The sequence below is a fragment of the Procambarus clarkii genome, chromosome 60, assembly GCF_040958095.1.
Source record: "Procambarus clarkii isolate CNS0578487 chromosome 60, FALCON_Pclarkii_2.0, whole genome shotgun sequence".
In the NCBI taxonomy this organism is placed as follows: Eukaryota; Metazoa; Arthropoda; class Malacostraca; order Decapoda; family Cambaridae; genus Procambarus; species Procambarus clarkii.
Genome location: NC_091209.1, coordinates 7,640,491 through 7,659,593, shown reverse-complemented (window position 1 = coordinate 7,659,593; position 19,103 = coordinate 7,640,491). Strand labels below are relative to the sequence as shown.

The 19,103-nt window shown below is 44.9% G+C and overlaps 1 protein-coding gene across 4 annotated transcripts in view; it reads left to right on the top strand.

Annotated features, from left to right (window-relative positions):
- LOC123766909 (uncharacterized) overlaps positions 1 to 19,103 on the top strand; it is a 61,564-nt gene that overhangs the window by 25,461 nt on the left and 17,000 nt on the right. For all 4 annotated transcript variants that reach the window (XM_069307426.1, XM_069307427.1, XM_045756391.2 and 1 more), the window contains 8 exons: positions 2 to 210; positions 1,863 to 1,975; positions 2,630 to 2,782; positions 3,832 to 3,913; positions 8,473 to 8,645; positions 9,030 to 9,301; positions 16,140 to 16,300; positions 18,477 to 18,646. In XM_069307426.1, coding sequence (XP_069163527.1) covers positions 2 to 210; positions 1,863 to 1,975; positions 2,630 to 2,782; positions 3,832 to 3,913; positions 8,473 to 8,645; positions 9,030 to 9,301; positions 16,140 to 16,300; positions 18,477 to 18,646 — 1,333 coding nt within the window. The remainder of the gene's footprint in view (position 1; positions 211 to 1,862; positions 1,976 to 2,629; positions 2,783 to 3,831; positions 3,914 to 8,472; positions 8,646 to 9,029; positions 9,302 to 16,139; positions 16,301 to 18,476; positions 18,647 to 19,103) is intronic.

Below are 19,103 nucleotides of genomic sequence, written 5' to 3'. Positions count from 1 at the left end.
GGTACACAGCGGATCAAGTTCAGGGGCGATGGAGCACACTTGTCACTTTATACCAAAGAATGATAGAACACAACTCCAAACCCCACAATGAACGAATCGTCATTGCCTTTAAAGATCATATCGAAAGAGTATTTAAATATGTCCCAGAGCGCAACTCCAAGTGGCTTAAGATTATGGAAAAGCGTGGCAAGAAACCAAAGGAACTCAAAAGTATGTTAAGGTGGCTCCATATTCTGTATTTCTGTTCTATTAAAATATTATTCCTACATTAGTTCACTCATTTTTTTTTTTCAGTTGCTGTATGTGCAAATTATATCTGCAAATATATATTTTCTAACTTCTAAGTATTTTAGCACTGCAATGAATAGGATAATGCTCTTTTGCTGGTAGGTCGACAATAATATAGCAATTTATATATAGTTTAAATTTTTATTGCTACATAGCTTACTGCCATTTCTAAAACTTTAAAAGAAGTTTAGTTTCTTAAAAATATTTAATATGTACTGTACTTGAATTTCATGATAAATAATGGATACCCACTTAAATAGAACCTGGTCAATCGGTAGATTGGGTGCAACATAGAATCCCAATTCTGGATTTTAAATAGATTGAAGATTGGTTGCAACAGGAAATAATGGAAGAGCTTAAATAGATCAGGATTGTGCCAAAGACAGCCCCATCAAGACAACCTGTTACATTTGCTTACCAGTCTGTTGCCAAACAAATGCTTTCCCCATGCCCTTCCTGAATTTGAATGTCTCCAGATTATACTCATTGTTATGAGTTCTGACCTGCTTTGATAGTTTCAAGACCTCTTTCACATCTTCTCTGCTGATATTCCTCATCCACTTGAGGACCTGAATCATGTCTCTCCTCACCCTCCACCTCTCCAGAGAATGTTGGGTGAGCTTCCTTAACTTCTTGTATAACAGGTCCCAAATACCATGATTCATTCTGGTCATCCTGTGTGGGATTTTATCAAGAGAATCGATGTCCACTTTGTATTCTGGCTTCTACATTGCGACTGTTGGCTAGGTCTTCATTAATACACAACTCAATGACTCTCAACTCACTCCAATTTCCTAACACACTCAATTTCTACATCTTTTTCAGTGTTTCCTTATTTGCTGCACTAGGTTCAGTATATTGTGCTGTTATCCCAGGTGTTCCTATTACATATTGAGTTAGAAAGCAGTTTTTGACAACCTCCAAGTGCTCCTCTGCTATTGGATTTAATGTTATTCTCGAAGATATTCAGTCTATTCCTCCATAATTGAAGTTCACAACAATACACAGTATTATTTTAAGAGGCTCTTAAAATTTCGGCCCAGATGAGACTGCTTGTTTTGTAGGGATGGATTGCTTTCTGATGGGATTTTCTTTGTTCTGTGGTGATCTCTGATCCCATGCTTCCCTTAGCCTTTTTGAGTTAACCCAATTCTGGCACTCGTGTGCTTCAAGAGTCTTGATTGTTTCTCCAAGACATAGATACTTCTAAGTTGTAGCATCGGCCATTCAGAAAGAGGCATTTCATAGCATTCAGTGCTGGATTTTTCTGAGCTATGGAATTAACCCAGATTCCCAACCTTCCTCCTCTCATAGAGAGAATCAGATTCTGGTCCTGGCTCTCAGTGGGCTCTCTGAGTGGGTATGGAGTCCTTTGTGTGATTCCCTAAGGTTTGGTTGCTCCATTGATATAGCTACGTAGAGCTACTTTATCAAGTGACCCAATAGAAAATAGATTTCATTACACTCGGCTCTGGATTTTTAAGATTTTGCTTTTGAAAAATTCTTGTGCTGTACTTCTGTATACAGTGTTACTTGTGTGAAAATATATATTCTATTATTTTGTATCTCTTCAGAAAAATGGTCCATACCCATTGAAAGACAGCTTTTAAAATACTACCATGAGAGAGTCTATCGCTTTAATAATGACTACGTGAATAACTCTGCATTGTGGGAAGAAATTGTAGAGGTAAGCTTAACATTCAATTACTTATTTTATTATACATGGTGTACTCTACAGAAACATTAACATGCATACACTTGAGAAGCTTCTGAACATAGGGGTCAGCTGCCTCCGGGCAGGTTGCTCCCCTACATTTATTAAACAGTTTAAAAGCATAAAAACTTTTTAATCGACTGTTGTTGTTATTATAAACAGCCTCCTAATGCTTTGGAGCTCATTAACTGTTTAAAACTGTCTATAGCCTTTATTAATTCTTAATATATCACTTCCTCATGGAATGTGCTTCTTCATTTAGATTACTTTAGTACTCTGAATGTACAGTAATTGCAATTCTTCATTCAACTTCATTTTAAATCATTATCGTATATCTTGCATATGTTTGCATCAAACTCAACTCTTTACTTAGAGATTATTCAAATGATTTTCTAATCTTCCTAATTAATGATAATGATTCGATTTGTCATAAGTCTTTGGTCAGTTATAACAGGCTGCTAAAACATTAATGTTTTGAATTATGTGATACTTTAGAAATGATGTTTATTTGTAACCTTTCAAAGAAAATTTCCTGAAAATCTTTACATTCTATGATTGAAATATCTTTATAGTCCTTGTTTTGTTCAGAAAGGGTACCAATTTCATTAAAAATTATATTTGTTTTAGAAATTGGAGAGAGAAATTGGATACGAAACTACAGTTGATAAGGTGAGGACACGATTCTACGAGCTGACTAAACAATTCTCTCTCATGGAACAGCATAATGCTCAGCCTGGTACTATACGCAGAGAATGTAGACACCATGAGCACCTTGCTGAGGTAAGATATATGTTCAGGTTCTCTACATGTATTATTGCTTGGGTTAGAATTTGTGCCTAACCATATTAAAGTAGTTGTCCTAGTTGACTGTGTATTGTAAGACCGTGTGTTACTACTCTGTGTGCCTGTAAACCCCAGCCAACAATCACGTACTATTTATTTAGATATCAGGTATATGATGTTTTAAATAGAGATAATTGTTAGATGGCAGCATCAGGTTGCCTTAGGTTAACTACTGACATTATTCAGGATTCAACTCAAAACAGTTGCCTACCTTCCAGGTACCTATTTGCTGCTAGGTGAAAGGAAATGTGCCCAACTATTTCTATCCCTTCAGGGGATTGAACCTGTGATCCTCGATTGTGAGTCGAGGATGTCGACTACTGTACAGTACTTTTTAAAATTATATATTTAATTTCACAAATATGTTGCCGAAAGTAAATATTTAGCTATAATGTATTACATTATTTGAAGGTAAAAATAGAATTAAAAAACAAAGCAAGCTCATTGAGAATCTCTTTGCAATCCTAAAATATTGTCTATGCTCGGTAATCCGAATCATAAGGGGCCCAACCCACTTAGAGTTAACCGGACATTCGATTTGGCTGACTTTTTTATCGGGAGCATCCTAAAATAAACACTGAACACTCTTTGTTCTGTGTATTAGGAAGTTGAAGATCCATCTCCCTACTTTGCCAGTACAGTACAGTAATTTCTTTTGTGTGCATTTTAAGGAATGTATGTAAGAAATGGATGGAAAGAGCACAGCTTAATCCTTCAAACATGCAGGAGTAAATCACAGTAGACAGACAGATTATCTTACAATAAATTTAGCATGAGTATTTGCATTTGCTTGTCATATGTTTTTTTTACATCACATAAATCTATGCATAGTTAAGTATATATAAATTCACACTGCAGTGCAGAAGAATTTGAAATATCTTAAATTTGATTTGATTCTTTTCTTACTACTGTATTTGATGTGTCAATTATTGTTTTAGTTATTTCCTTTAATTTACTGTATTTTATCTCTTAAATCTTTCTTACAGATCTACAACATCTATAATTATTGGCCCCATGACAGATCTACCATTAAACTAGAAAAGTCTAGTACTATTAGAATGAGGCAAGGTAATATATTTTGATTTAAAAGTTCCATAAACATTTATAAGGTAAACCATTTCATTTTGGTACCATTGTGCATATTTAGTGTGTGTAATAGACCAGTTGGTCTGTCACCCATATGGTATGCAGGTACAGTACTGTACTTAACACTTTCGCGCTTTAGATTAGAGATAACTCGTCGCCGTTTTCTCTTACGATTCCGCATAACAGCCGAGTTTTCTCGTCCATTGAAAAAATATTTCTATAAATTCCATTTTTTAACCGAAATGGATGGGGATACTTTTGTTTTGTAGGGAATTTATTTGCGAATGTTTTGGTACCAGAATGAATATTATATCACAAACTTCTATGAGTAAAAAAAAAAATACACAAAGTATGTTTGGGGGTGTGGCGAGCGTGTGGCAGTGGGTTCCCTTTAGCTGTTGATATATCCAACACATGGGAAATATTTGTATGTGTTATGTATATGTCTGTGTAGGGAATTTTACTGCGATCACTGTCATACAAATTATAAAATGTTTCAACAAGTATAAACATGACAAACATCAAACGAACGAAAAAAATGCGTTCGTTTCTGCCGCGAACGCATACTGAGCGACGTGGTTCTATATTTGGCGCTTCTCTTACACATGCTTTGTACAAATGTTATACAGTTCATCTTATAGAAAATTTTATTGCGAACACATTGGTATAAAAAAGAAATACGTACATAGAAAAGTAGGGTCAGGAAACGTATAAACTTTCCAAGCATGATTTCCCCCCTGTGTTTTCGCCAGTGCGCTCGCGGCTAACTACTCTCCACTTCACACACTCTTGCGGGTGGGCAATTACCTATATTAAACATTCATATGCATATGTCCGTGTAGAGAATTTTATTGCGATTCCAATGATACCAAAATTAGCGATGTAGGACAACTGTAGGTTTCGCAACCATTAAGAGAGTGGAAACATTTTGTTGCTGTTTGGCGCTCTCGGCGAGTGATCTGCATAGTTTTTTATTTGGTGTCGATACTCCTTATGCTTGGGCGGCATTTTATAGGTATGCTCTTATAGACAATTTCATTGCGAACACAGTGATACCAAATTTAAATACGTGCGCCTTCAATTATTGTCAGGACAGTCAAAAGAGTGTACACTTTTCGGTCTTACCGCGTAGGCGCGCGAAGTGCCGAAAGCATCTGGGGTATTCAGGCGATGAGTCACAATAACGTGGCTGAAGTATGTTGACCAGACCACACACTAGAAATTGAAGGGACGACGACGTTTCGGTCCGTCCTGGACCATTCTCAAGTCGATTGTGATGAGGAGGTAGGGACAGGCAATAAATAGGCAAGAGAGAGCTGAGGAGGAAAGTCAGGTGTAGGCGATAGTAGTAATGAGAACTGCAGCAGGCCTATTGGCCCATACGAGGCAGCTCCTATTATAACCACCGAAGGAGATAGTAATAGGAAAAAAGAAGAGGATAGCAAGGGAGCGTAGGAGAAGACAATGAACAGAAAAAGGGAGAAGAGAGAAAGAAAAGGAAAGAGAAAGAAAGAAATGGAAGGGGGTAAGCTTATGTTAAGTCACGTTTGTTAGAAAGATTAGAGCATTTGAGTATATACTGTGAAAGGGAAGAGTCCACAGCAACAAAGCCAGGACTCAAGTTCATGTTGGGTACATTGTTTATAAGAGCCGATTCTACAAGACGGCGTCTGTGTAGAGTAGAGGCAGGAAAGAATAGAGGCAGGAAAGAATAGAGGCAGGAAAGACACTGCTCACGTCTCCTCTTCCCACCACTCCTCCACACTACACAACAAACTTCAACGCCTGATCTCCAACAGTCCTTGGGCCAAATACTCTCTCTCTGACTGTGTTACCAACCTTTCGTCTTACTCTCTTTCTAAGCACCAGCAAGAACTTCTTGGTCTTGGTCTGTCTTTTGCTACTTCCCCTGGCCCACGCTGTGGCATTGATCTCATTAGTTCCTTTGACAGGTTTGTCAATTCTAACTCTAGTACTCTTTCGGACCTGTCTGCCTTTAGAGGGGCCCTTATCCCCGTTCTTGACAGCTTGTTTTCTAAAAATAACCACCTTCCTCGTCGCTTCCAGCTTGCCCTTGCCTCCCTGAAATCTAACAACTCTATTCTTATCCTTCCTTCCGACAAAAGCAATTCGGTGGTTGTCCTTGACCGTGAGGACTACCTCCGAAAAGCAGATGTCTTGCTCTCTGACTCTCGCACTTATGCTCCTCTGACTTCTAACCCTTTGGATCGCCTCAAAACTTCCTTTAACCGCAAACTAAGACAGCTCTCTAGTCTTTGCCCTCCTGACTTTGATCTCATTAAACGTTTCCGTGTCATCTGCCCTTCTCTTCCTTATTTCTATGGTCTTCCTAAGACTCATAAACCTGGTGTTCCTCTTCGTCCTATCATTTCTTCACGGGGCTCTGTCAGCTATCCTCTTGCCTCCTGGCTCGCTAAAACCCTGACACCTTACCTTGGCACTTTTTCCCCTGCCCACCTTCGTCACTCTCAGGACTTCATAGAAAGACTGCGCCTGCAACCCTCTTGTAAGATGCTTAGTCTTGATGTCGACTCTCTGTTCACTAATGTTCCGCTCGATGACGTTCTCTCTTTCCTCAGACAGAAGGCGTCAGAGGGCCTCCTTCCTCTCCCACTTCCCACTGACGTTTTCCTCGATCTCATTAGACTCTGTGTTGAATCTAACTCTTTCTCTTTCAACGGTAAATATTACACTCAAACTTTCGGCGTCGCTATGGGTTCCCCCCTCTCCCCTGTTCTTGCTAATTTCTACATGGAATACTTCGAAACTGTTCTTCTTCCTTCTATTGATACTCGTCCCTCTCTCTGGCTTCGATATGTTGATGATATTTTGCTTTATGGCCTCATGACCTTAATCTTTTCCAGCCTTTCCTCGCCTCTCTTAACAATCTGGCTCCTTCTATCCATTTCAAAGTTGAGTGGGAATCTAATTCCCTCCTTCCTTTTCTTGATGTTCATGTTCACAGCTCTGTGTCTGGGTTCTCTTTCTCTGTCTACCGTAAACCCGTGCATAGTGGCATGTACATTCACTTCTTTTCCTACCATCCTCCTTCTGTTAAGAAAAGTGTCCTCGTCTCTCTCTTCCTCCGCGCTCTACGCATCAGCGACCCTCAGTTTCTTGATTCTGAAATTGCCTTTATCTACAAATCATTCTCTCGCCTTGGTTATCCTTTGCATTTCATCAACTGTGCCCACTCTCAAGCTAAACGAAATTTCTTTCATCCTAAACCTGCTTCCAACACTAGTAGCACTGTACTATGCCTTCCCTTCATATCTGAACTCAAAACTTTTACCAATACGTTTCGTCCTCTTGACATTAAACTCGCCTTTCGACAAACTAACACACTTCGTAGCAATCTAGTTCACACTGCTCCTCCTGCTTCTAATGCTGCTGGTGTCTACTCTATTTCCTGTTCATCTTGTCCTCTCCAATACTTTGGCGAAACTGGCCGTACACTGAATGACAGACTTAAAGAACACAAGAGAAGTGTTAAGTCTGCAGACACTAACAATGCTCTCTTCTGCCATGTGAGGGATTCTAATCATCCCATTGATTGGTCTTCCTCCAAAATAATCTTTCCTGCCTCTACTCTACACAGACGCCGTCTTGTAGAATCGGCTCTTATAAACAATGTACCCAACATGAACTTGAGTCCTGGCTTTGTTGCTGTGGACTCTTCCCTTTCACAGTATATACTCAAATGCTCTAATCTTTCTAACAAACGTGACTTAACATAAGCTTACCCCCTTCCATTTCTTTCTTTCTCTTTCCTTTTCTTTCTCTCTTCTCCCTTTTTCTGTTCATTGTCTTCTCCTACGCTCCCTTGCTATCCTCTTCTTTTTTCCTATTACTATCTCCTTCGGTGGTTATAATAGGAGCTGCCTCGTATGGGCCAATAGGCCTGCTGCAGTTCTCATTACTACTATCGCCTACACCTGACTTTCCTCCTCAGCTCTCTCTTGCCTATTTATTGCCTGTCCCTACCTCCTCATCACAATCGACTTGAGAATGGTCCAGGACGGACCGAAACGTCGTCGTCCCTTCAATTTCTAGTGTGTGGTCTGGTCAACATCTGGGGTATTGTTTTTTTTTGAGCGCCGAGAGCGCGAAAGTGTTAAGATAGACATTGATTGTCTATCAACTGTTGATTTGCACAGTTGAAAGGTTAATAAGGTTACTTCAACAATTATACTCACCCGGTATATAGTACAAGTGTGATATAAAGAAGCATGAGGAGAGTGGTAGGAATTAGAAAAGTTAGGCAGCTTTTTAAGTATTGTGTGTATTTACAGATATGTTAGACACTAGTGTTACCATACTTGAAAAAAATATAGCATGGTTGTATAATCTTCTAGCATTTCTGTACTTTCCTGAGAGTTCAACTGATATACTGTACTGTAATGACATTGTAAAAGGTATCCAATTCAAATTAAAAAAGTATTTTGTGATATTTTAGGTAATATAAAAATAATATATAGCTGCTTTGAAAATAGATTAGAATTTAATTCCAATTCTTTTAGTTCATTCTCAGCTGGCATGGAACGAGGATGAGTCACGCTTATTGCTGCAGCTTTACCCACAAATCCTGGTAGCCCATCTTAGTAGTGGGGAGCACCAGCCCATGGAAGAACTCTGGCTGCAACTAGCCAAATCATATTTGAATGCCCAGAATGACAGAAAACAGTGCTATGAGGTGAATATTATTTTTTGTCAAAATTATATTAAGTATTTGTTCTGTACATTTTACATTGTTCACATTTACTGTATTTATCAGTTCTCCCTTATGACAACTTAAACTAAATATATATTTTTACACTTGGATTTAACTAGGAGTGATTTTCCTCCAGATTCTGTTGAAGCAGGAATTATCTGAATAGCTATTCACCTGGTATTCCATAGATGAAGTGATATGATTTTTAATCATATAAAGTTTATTAGAAATTTGATATACTTTAGTAATATGCAACCTGAATTGTCTTGGTTAGTGTCATCTTAGTCATTGTTCTGCACTGAATTGAGTAATCCACTATTTATAAAATTTAAGCTGCTAATTATTTAAGACATTGAATCTTTGCAGATAGAAGATCACATTGCTCTTCTACGACGAGGATATCATAGTCCGAACCCATTTCCTTTTGTAGTAGAAATGCAACTTTTGGAAGAAACAGAAATGACTCTAGGTTTCACTCCTGAACCATTACCAGTCGAGGCGGATCAACTGGTGCCATATTGGAGCCACTCGGCCGCAAACCTCCTCCTCGACTTTGTTATGCATCACCGCCAGGAAGGAGTTAAGAATTCAAGCCTTTTTGAGATGATCAGTCGAGATCTTGCTGGCTGTGGTTACAGGTAAAATATGACTTCTTTCTTACAAAAGTAGATTTTATTGTTTGGGGAGGGGGGAGGTGGAAATCTGAAAAAAAGTACAATGTAACCTCAATTTAGTGAAGTATGTGGGACCAACTCTGATTCGTTGGAGCGAGGGATCCGTTGTAATTGGAGATTCTTTCAGGATGCATTTCTGTCTTTCATTTTTTCTGGGGGGGGAGCCCCATCGGCTCCCCGGAACTATCCAGGCTGAATGGATATGTATAACTTTCTGGCATCGGTCAATGCATGGAGTTCTTGCCTACCGGGGACCACGAGCCAGAACCTGGCCCCCTCTAGAGAGGCACGAGGAGCAATGGCCTATAGAGACCCCCCTTATGATTGGGAGCATTCTATGTCTGCCATCGACCGGGACAGGCACCCAGAAAGGTAGGCGCCCCAAAACAAACCCCTATTCTGGTAAACTATTGCGACCGAAGACCGAACAGGTGGACAGAACTCTCCAAACGAAAATTAGCCCTCATGACGTCATCATGTCGCCGCGCCGCCGTCTGCGCAACCCCCCCTCCCTCCCCGGGAGGGGAAAGGGGGGAGCCCCAGACCCCACCGTCGGCGACCCAACCATTAGTTCTCAGGCTGATGGGATCTGGTGCGTTTGTGCCTCTGGCTCCTGTTTGCAGTTGCAGTTCTGTTCCTGGTGGTGTGAGCTGTCCCTTCCGGTGGTGTGTGGGCCAGGAGTATTATTCCACGGTGCTCGGGCTGCATGCGCCTAGGGTTATCTTCCCTAGGTGCCCTGTAAGTACTGCCCTTGGGGCTTAGGGCTACCTTCCCTGGGTCGCCTTGGGGTCTACCTCCGCTGTGCCATGTACTGCTCGGTACTTGGCCGCCCTTGGGGTCAGTTGGGATTTTTCTTGCCCTGGTTTGTCTCTGGGTAGGTGGTAGTTTTCGTCACTGGTAGGGGCACGGGGTACTGCACAGCTAGTTTTCACCATTAACAGCGGCCGGCTCTGTTCCGCCTGGGTATGTTGTCCTCTTGTGGGGTTTTTCTTTTGTTTGATTTTTGCCTGGGGGGGGGGGTCTGCCTGTTTGGTCCCCATCGCTGTTCTTGGGGTTTGTCTCCAGATTGTCTACTTGGTGGTCCTCCCCGCTTGGCCCCCGTGAGTGTACACGTCCTGGGGGTTCAGCTATAGCAGTTTGTTAGTAGTTTTGGGTGCCGGTTCGCAGTACCCTGCCTGGGCTTCCCTTAGCGTGTTGTCAAGGCTAAGGGCCCTGGAAAACCCTACGGGGGCTACGTGGTCCGATGGATGTGACCCCTGAGTCTCCCCTCGCGTCCTACGAGTTTGACGGTTGCTCTGTCCCCTTGTCTCGGGGATACTCACCGGTTTTGCCTCTGCCATGCTGCCTGTTGGGTTGGTGATTGTTTTGACCCAGAGTCGTGCGACGTGTGTTGTCTGTACGTTATCCAGTTCACCCAGGCTACTGCGCCTGATATGCGGGTGAGGGCAGCTGAGGCGTTGCATGTTCGCTTTAGGTTGCTGCAAAGCGCTAGGTTGGTCGCTGCCCCGGATGCCCTGAGACTGCCCTGTTTTGGTTATAGGGACCCAGACTTGGAGGTGGGGGTCGCTTCGGCTCTGGTTCCATCCGCCCCTCCAAGTCCTTCCCCTTCTGTTGCTCGTTCGGTTCTCCCCCCCCCCCCCCTTGCTGCTTGGTTGGGGAGGGGTTGGCTTGGGGGCCTTGGGCCCCGTTGGACCTCGCCTGGTTTTTTTTTTTTTTTTTTCCCTCCAAGCGGGGCTTGGTGTTACAAGGAGAGGGGTTCTCTTTCACTCCCTCCGCATACGAATTGGATTTGGTGTCCACCCCTCCCCGGGTTCGGTTCCATGATCCTGAGGGTTCTTCGGTTCCATCTTTCCAGAGGTTTCCCATTTCCCGTGTTTCGGCTTCGGAGGTGCGGGAGGCCTTGGCGGCTTACCTCTTGCGTGACCCGGATTATGCCTTCCTGATGGAGCCTCGTTCCTTCGTGTACGGAACCCCAGGTTCCTGCTGGTTTCGTTATGAGGTTCTGGAGTCGTCCTGGTTGGCAGACTGTCCTCTCTTTTCGTTGGAGGCTTGGCACATGTTCGGTCCCGTGCGCTTGAGTGGTGAGAGGTTTCCTTGGCGTTGCAGTTTTCCTGGGGGGGCGCTTTCGAGCATCTGAATGCTTGTTTGTTCGCCCCTGCTCTTCCGCGGGATGTTGGTGTCATGCAGCTTCACGTGCAGGTTCCTTCCCTCTCGGCTGCCTTGATTGCAGAGGATTTGTGGACTCGTGGCCTGCTTGCTTCAGCTCTGCGTTTCTTTTCCCTCCTCGAGCTATCCTCGGATTGGTTCGAGTTGGATGTGGGAGCACTTGGGGCTGCTGCTGGGTCTGGTGCGCTGCCCTCGGCTGTGCGGGCGTCGTCTGCTTTGTTGAAGCTCTTCGCGCCCATCCTGCGTGATGCAGTTTCGCGGTTCTATGCGTCTCGCCTCGCGTGTTGTCAGGCAGTGCTGGCTTCCTCCTTGGAGTCCGCCTGGGCCCTGGCTCTTCGTTTGTCCTCGCCCTTTTGTCCGTTGCTGTTTGCGAAGTCTGCTGTGGGGCAGTATCTGCAGGCGGCCTCGGTCAGTTGTCGGCCTATGTCGGAGTTGTTGTTGCTTCGGGGGGCTCGTGGTGGGCCTTCCCGGAAGGGTCGTGCCAGGGCTCGGGGGTCTTTTCGTCGGGGTAGGCCTTAGGTGCCAGATTCTGGGCTGGCGGCGCCTTCGGTTCTGGCTGTTGCTGGACGGAGTGGGCTCCGTCCTGTTCGCCGCCTTGGTTCTCGCAAGGCGCTTCAGCCCTTTCGCGGTTCGCCCCATTGACGGGGCGATGGGGGGGGGCGGCTCGCCCGGTTTGCCCACTCCTGATCTCGCGATTCAAGGGCTTTTCGGGTCGTTTCGCGCAGCCTGTAGTGGCGTTGGGTGGCTCTTTCTCCCTCGGGGGGTTCGGGGCTTGCGGGGCAGGACTCTTCTCCTGCGCTCTGTTGGGTCATCTCAGAGTGGGTTCGCTTGGGCGTAGTCGAAACGACGACGTCCCTCAGGTGGGTTTCCCGCCTGTTTCCGGTTCCGAAACGGGACTGCGCTGACCTCCGGTTCATTCTAGACTTGTCCCGTCTGAACCCGTGTGTGTTGTGCCCCTTCTTTCGGATGACTATGCTGTCCCAGGTCCGTCTTCTCTTGGAGAGGGGCGCTTGGATGGTGTCCCTGGATCTCAAGGGCGCGTATTGGTACGTCCCAGTTCATCCGGAGTTTAGGGACTGGCTCGGTTTTGTTGTGGGGCGTCAAGGTTACCGCTTTCGTTGTCCTTCCTTCGGGTTGAATCTGGCGCCACGCATTTTCACATGCCTCACTCGGGTCGTGGTGGCCCGCCTGCGTCTGCTAGGTGTTCGGGTGCTGGCCTATCTCGACGACTGGCTGGTTTGGGCTCCCAGCCAGTCCGTGTGTCTGCTCGCCAGGGATTTGGTTCTTTCCCAGCTCGCCGGATTCGGGTTCTTGGTGAACTGGAGGAAGTCCCGTCTGATTCCCTCTCAGGTTCGGTCTTGGCTGGGTCTGGTTTGGGACGCTCGTGCTGCTTCCTTGTCTCTTCCTCCGGCGGCTCTCTTGCACCTGCGGTCCCGCCTTCGCCCGTTTCTGAGGTGTTCCCGGGTCACAAGGCAGTTGCTCGAGAGTTTGTGCAGGAGCCTGAACTTTGCCATGATGGTCTACCCGCCGGGTCGGGTGTGGCTTCGTTGGCTGTTCTGGTTCCTTCGGGGCCGGCCCTTCTGCCTTTCTCGCGATCGTTGGGTTCGACCTCCAGGGGCTTTACGTCGGTTGCTGCGTCGCCGGCTTCCTCTTTGGGTTTTTTGGGGTTCGGTGCCTTGGCGCCTTCCCATGCCCTCACTCGATGTGTACACGGACGCGTCGTCTCTTGGCTGGGGTTTTGTGACCAGTGCTCACCAGGCCGGCCAGGGGCGGTGGGTTCCGTCTTTCCGTCGGGCTCACAGCACGGTGCGGGAGTTCGCGGCAGTGTGGATGTCGCTCCGGAGGATTCGAGTCGCTTGCGGATCGACGATCCGGCTCCATTCGGACTGCTCCCCGGTGGTTCATTGTTTGAACCAAGGGGGTTCGATGCGATCCTTGGCTCTTTGGGGCTGGTCGCTTCGGGTGACTCGTCTGCTGAGTTCTTGGGGTTTGGCTCTCCTGGCGGTTCATGTCCGGGGGGTGTCCAACGTCCTGGCGGACGGCCTGTCTCGGTTCCGTCCCCTGTCCTCGGAGTGGACGATCGATGCCGACTCCTTCCATTGGCTGTGCCGGATGTTCGGGATTCTGGACGTGGATCTCTTCGCGTCGGCGTGGTTGAGGCGTCTCCCGGTTTATGTGGCACCCTTTCCTGACTGCGAAGCCGTTGGGGTCGACGCCTTCAGGCTGGACTGGGCGAGGTGGGGTTACCTGTACCTCTTTTCCCCGGTTCCGCTGTTGCTCCAGGTCCTGACTCGCTTGGAGACTTACCAGGGTCGTGTTGTCCTTCTGGCCCCTTGGTTTCAGGTGCTGCTTGCTCAGTGTCCGTACCTTAGGGTCTTCCCGCGGCTCCGCCTCTTTCAGCAGATCGGTCCGGCCCTGTACGAGGCTGGTTCCATCTTCTCCTCGAGTCTTCGCGTCTGGTGTTTTTGACTCGGGTTTATCATTCGTTGTATGGTGCGCAGGTGGCTTCGTTGTTGGTCTCCCACCTGCGTGCTTCGTCTCAGCGGCAGTATGAGGTTTCCTGGTGGTCCTTCCGGTTTTTCCTGTCACTGCGTCGGTGTTCTTCGGTCTCTGATAGGGATGTTCTGTCTTTCTCTCTTGGCTGTTATAGGACCGTCATCTTATGCCGAGTACTGTTGCTTCGTATCGTGCGGCGTTGGCGGAGCCGCTTCAGCTTGCTTTCGGGGTTGATGTTACTTCTGCCCCGTTTCGCAAGTTATCTCGGGCGTTGTTTCACCTCCAGCCTGCTCATGCGCTGCCTGAGCTGTCTTCGTCTTTGGACCGCGTGCTCATGTTTCTCTCTCTGCCCAGGTTTGTGGCGGCCCCTTCTGTTCAGGATTGTTTTTCCAAGGCTCTTTTCCTGTTGGCATTGGCCTCGGGGGGTCGGGTTGGCGAGCTTCATGCTCTCCTCCGGCGCCGGGCTTTCTGCTATTTCAGTCCTGGTGGTCGTTTTGTTCGTTTCCAGCCGTCTCCCTCTTTTCTGGCGAAGAATGAGACGGCTGCGTTCTGGAGGGGGCCGTGGGTTGTTGATGCTTGGTTGGTCAGGCCGGGGGTGCATCATGTGTTGTGTCCAGTTGCGGCTCTCCGCCGTTATTTGCGCGCCACGGCTTCTGTTGCCGGGGATGCGCTCTGGGTTGATCCAGTTTCCCTTCTTCCCTGTTCCCGGGCTCGGGTCTCTCAGGTTGTCTGCAGGGTTATTAGGTGTAGCCAGCCTGCGGTTTTTCCCCGGGCCCACGACGTTCGTAAGTTTGCTGCTTTGGCGGCTGTCTTTGGGAACATGTCTTGGGTGGACATTCGGGCCCGGGGTTTTTGGAGATCGAACAGGGTCCTGGCCGCTCACTACCTGGTAAATGTTCCTGGGCCTCGTCGGGCCTGCGTTGCTTTGAGTCGACGGTTGCAGCCAGTTGTCTCGCCTTCGCGTTGAGTGAGGACGGACCGCCGCTCGGGTAAGTCCGTTTTTTCCTTATCTTTGGGTAGTTAGCTCCGAGGAGCCGATGGGGCTCCCCCCAGAAATCCAGCGTTGAATGTAATGAAACACCATTTTCTGGGTAAGTCCCGAAGGCTCCCCGGCATCCCTCCCTTCCTCTGGTCGGCGGTGTTTTTCGCAATTTTGACATCCAGCCTAAGAACTAATGGTTGGGTCGCCAACGGTGGGGTCTGGGGCATCCCCCTTCCCCCTCCCGGGGAGGGGGGGGGGTTTGCGCAGACGGCGGCGCGGCGACATGATGACGTCATGAGGGCTAATTTTCGTTTGGGGAGTTCTGTCCATCTGTTTGGTCTTCGGTCGCAATAGTTTACCAGAATAGGGGTTTGTTTTGGGGCGCCTACCTTTCTGGGTGCCTGTCCCGGTCGATGGCAGACATAGAATGCTCCCAATCATAAGGGGGGGTCTCTATAGGCCATTGCTCCTCGTGCCTCTCTAGAGGGGGCCAGGTTCTGCCTCGTGGTCCCCGGTAGGTAAGAACTCTATGCATTATGCATTGACTGATGCCAGAAAGTTATACATATCCATTCAGCCTGGATAGCTCCGGGGAGCCTCCGGGATTCGCCCAGAAAATGGCATTTCATTACATTCAACGCTGGATTTTTTTTCAAGAAAAATATATTACTATGCCTGTTTCTCTCTTCTAATGTTATATTCATCTACAAAATGTTTTAAAAATGTAATTGGAATCATACATAATAAGTGTTACCATTCATATACTAATATTTCCCACACACTGTGGGTTAATTTCACTTAGCACAATTTTAATTTCAATCTATCTTATAATAAACAACTGCCAGGAGAACCTGTCTGTAAAGAGACTTCACCACCACTAGCATATTTTCTCTGCCCCAGCCTTGAAACCTTATTTTCAAAGAAAAAAAAGGCCCACATTTAAGTGAACAAAAACCCTGGCAAATCAAAATGAAAAGAAACTATAGAATTCGGTTTTAAATGTGGTTAATGGCTTTCCCAAGGCTCTAACAACTTCTCTAATTTTTCATCCGTCAACAAGAATCATTGGAAACATGACTGGAGCCATATTAAACGTTGCCATTCATAAATGCTGGATAGTATATTTCTAATATAGAATTTTGTTTGTACATATTTCAGATATACTGGGGAAGAGTGCCGCCTTTACTACTCCTTATTGAGACAGCTTTACACAAATAGGATGAGAACAATCAAACGTAACAGGGAGCTTTTGAAACCTTTCCCTTATATGGACAAAATGGCTGAAGTAGATTCTGTTGTTTCCCATCCAAAGTTTGTAGGTAAGTTTATTTAACATCAAAGAAAACTGTGGCTTGTTATGCCACAGTTTTATTTTGTTGTTGTTATTTTGTTATTGCCACTTCCCCTATCAGTGGCAACGGAGGGGGTGGGATTTATTTCTTTATGCCCCACCTCCTAGCCATTTATACTTGGAGCACTAATTAGTTTCATCATATTTTTTCTGAACGTTGTGGATGGAATTGGCTTCAACAGCCTCATCCTTCAATGCATTCTTCTTGCCGACCACTGTACACGGGATGAGAACTTCCTTACATCTCCATGACTCAATTGTGTGTCCAGCTTTCACCAATGTTCTCTTCTCCTACTTACTTTTAATTTATTTTTAGGCTTCATCTGTCTGTATTGTCTCTGCCCCCTCAGGATTTGTTATGTTGTGATCATATCTCTTCTTTTTTCTTCTCTGGGGCTGTAAGGGTGAGTTCCCTCAATCTGACCTCATAGCTGAAAACTCTTTCTTGTACTGATCTAGTTGCAAACCTTTGAACTTGCTCAATTTGCTTCTTTATTTTTTACTTTGAGGTGTGGATGCTGTGCTGGTGATGCATACTCGAGTAATGGTCTTGCAAAAGCAATGTCACTTGAAAGTCTCCATGTTTAGATTCTTAAATGATGATCTTATGTTTGGGAATTTCCCACATGCTGCTGATAATATCCTGTTCACATGAGCTTGTACTGTTAGTGTTAGGATTATGTCTACTCCCAGGTCTTTTTCTCTTATTGTTTTGTGTAATTGCCTTCCCCTTATGGTGTAGTCATATATAGATCCCGACAGAACAGGTGGAACCAAAGATACCGGTAAAATGCCTAGAGCTAAACCCTGTTCGGCAAGAAAACTACGCATGCAGAGGCCAGAGAGCAGGGGATGCTAGATTTCCCCAACTGAGAAAACACCAGCAAGGTAGAGTGAGACAAAACTGACAACAGTAAGGCAAATCTGAACAACTCTGAAAAGGAGACATTCAGAAGTTAGGTCGTTCACTCACTACTTCCACCACGCCCACCAGGTGGCAGCACCGGGAGCTTTTGAATTTACTGAGGCATCCCATCGGCCATTCACCTGTTACGCAGCAACATTCATGTGTGTTCTTCATGTCACTTTTACTCTGAGGGTCCCAGTTTTCCAGACAAGTGTTGGCCATCCTTTGGACTTTGTCTTGTGAGGGTCATTTGCTTGTGTTTGTTCTGGTTCTAGTATTTGCTTCATGTGTGTGTGTTTATATGCCTTATTTATTGTGTGGAGCTCGAGTAACTGTGTATTTTGAGCTGCATGAGTTTATATTAAAGAACAATTTTAGTAAAGGAGATTCTCCTGATAGCGATTGTCACCTTATTGTATAACATGAGATTTGCAGAAACACATGACTAGCTCATAGTGTCAGAGCAGGTCCAGTTATGTTAGCTAGAAAATAGAGGTACAGTATTTCTATCAATATTGGTTTGTTGTAAATTTGATATTATTAGTTATGAATGTTGTTATTTAAGCACTGTTTGAATGTGTTTGTGTATAATATAGTACAGTATTTGTAAACATAGATGACCTGTGTATAATATAGTACGTGTAAACATAGGTTGCCACTCACCGTTCAGTAACCTGACAGCTGAGCCCCATAACTTAAATTTTGTCCAAATCATAAGACGTTTAATCTTTGCTGCAATTTTGTCAGAGTTACCAGGCAATTTGTGTTGCCGAGATTGGAATTGGAGAGTAGTCGCTGTAATGGTGATTTTTCCAGATGCCTCTGTTGACAGTACTGATAGTAGTGTCTGAAGGCAGGTTTGGGTAGCAGGGGGGCCAAACTGAAATTTTGTTACTGTATTTCCTTGGGGAAGCTGGACATTGCCTAAAGGAGTAACTGAGTTGCTTGTTTTGAAAGCTTTTCTACATTTAAAGACAACCTTATTTTTCCATAAAAATTTGTATTGTTACATGCAATATTATACAGCACTTCAGTTTTATTAGTGCTCCAGGAATGCATTCTCACAAAATAGGGATTCTATGGTACATAGAATCCCTATTTTACATTCTATTGGTACATGCTCTACATTGGTACATGCTCTACATGAATCCCATGCTCTACATGAATCCCATGCTCTACATTCTATTGGTACATTTGATGATACATATTAAGGCAATGCTTAATTTTTCTCATTTAGAATCAGAAGAGACACGAAAGATGATATTGTCTACGGCTTGTTCAAGATTAGAGGCAATCATGGATGGTTGTGATGATGCTCGGAGAGATTTTATGGTAAACTGGTTGACCAACCTTAAAATGTGCATTAAACGTTCTGCTCTTATTCATCCTCCACCACCTGTAAAATATGTAAGTACTGGTATATGGAAGTAAATGGTTGTCACCATCCTCTAGAATAATACTTATACTTCTGCTCTACTTTTAATTGTTGTTTTACTTTTATGTAATTTATTATTGACTTAACCGACACCTATGTTGTCTTTTAGAAATGTTCTCTCTCTCATGAGATTGCTGTTCATCAGTTTTCCTGTAAATAGCTTAACAAATTCAGCCAAATTAAATCTCAATTAATGCATTGTTAATGCAATGCTTTAAAACTGTAATAATTAATTATGCACTCAGTTAATCATACCTATTTGATTACAAACCCAACTCACAAATCTGGAATCTGAAAAGAAAGGAGAGTGACAACGTTTTGGTCCGTCTAGGATACATATCAAGTCATCTAGGATACTTACCAAGTTGTCTTGGATACTTACCAAGTCATCTAGGATACTTACCAAGTTGTCTTGGATACTCGCCAAGT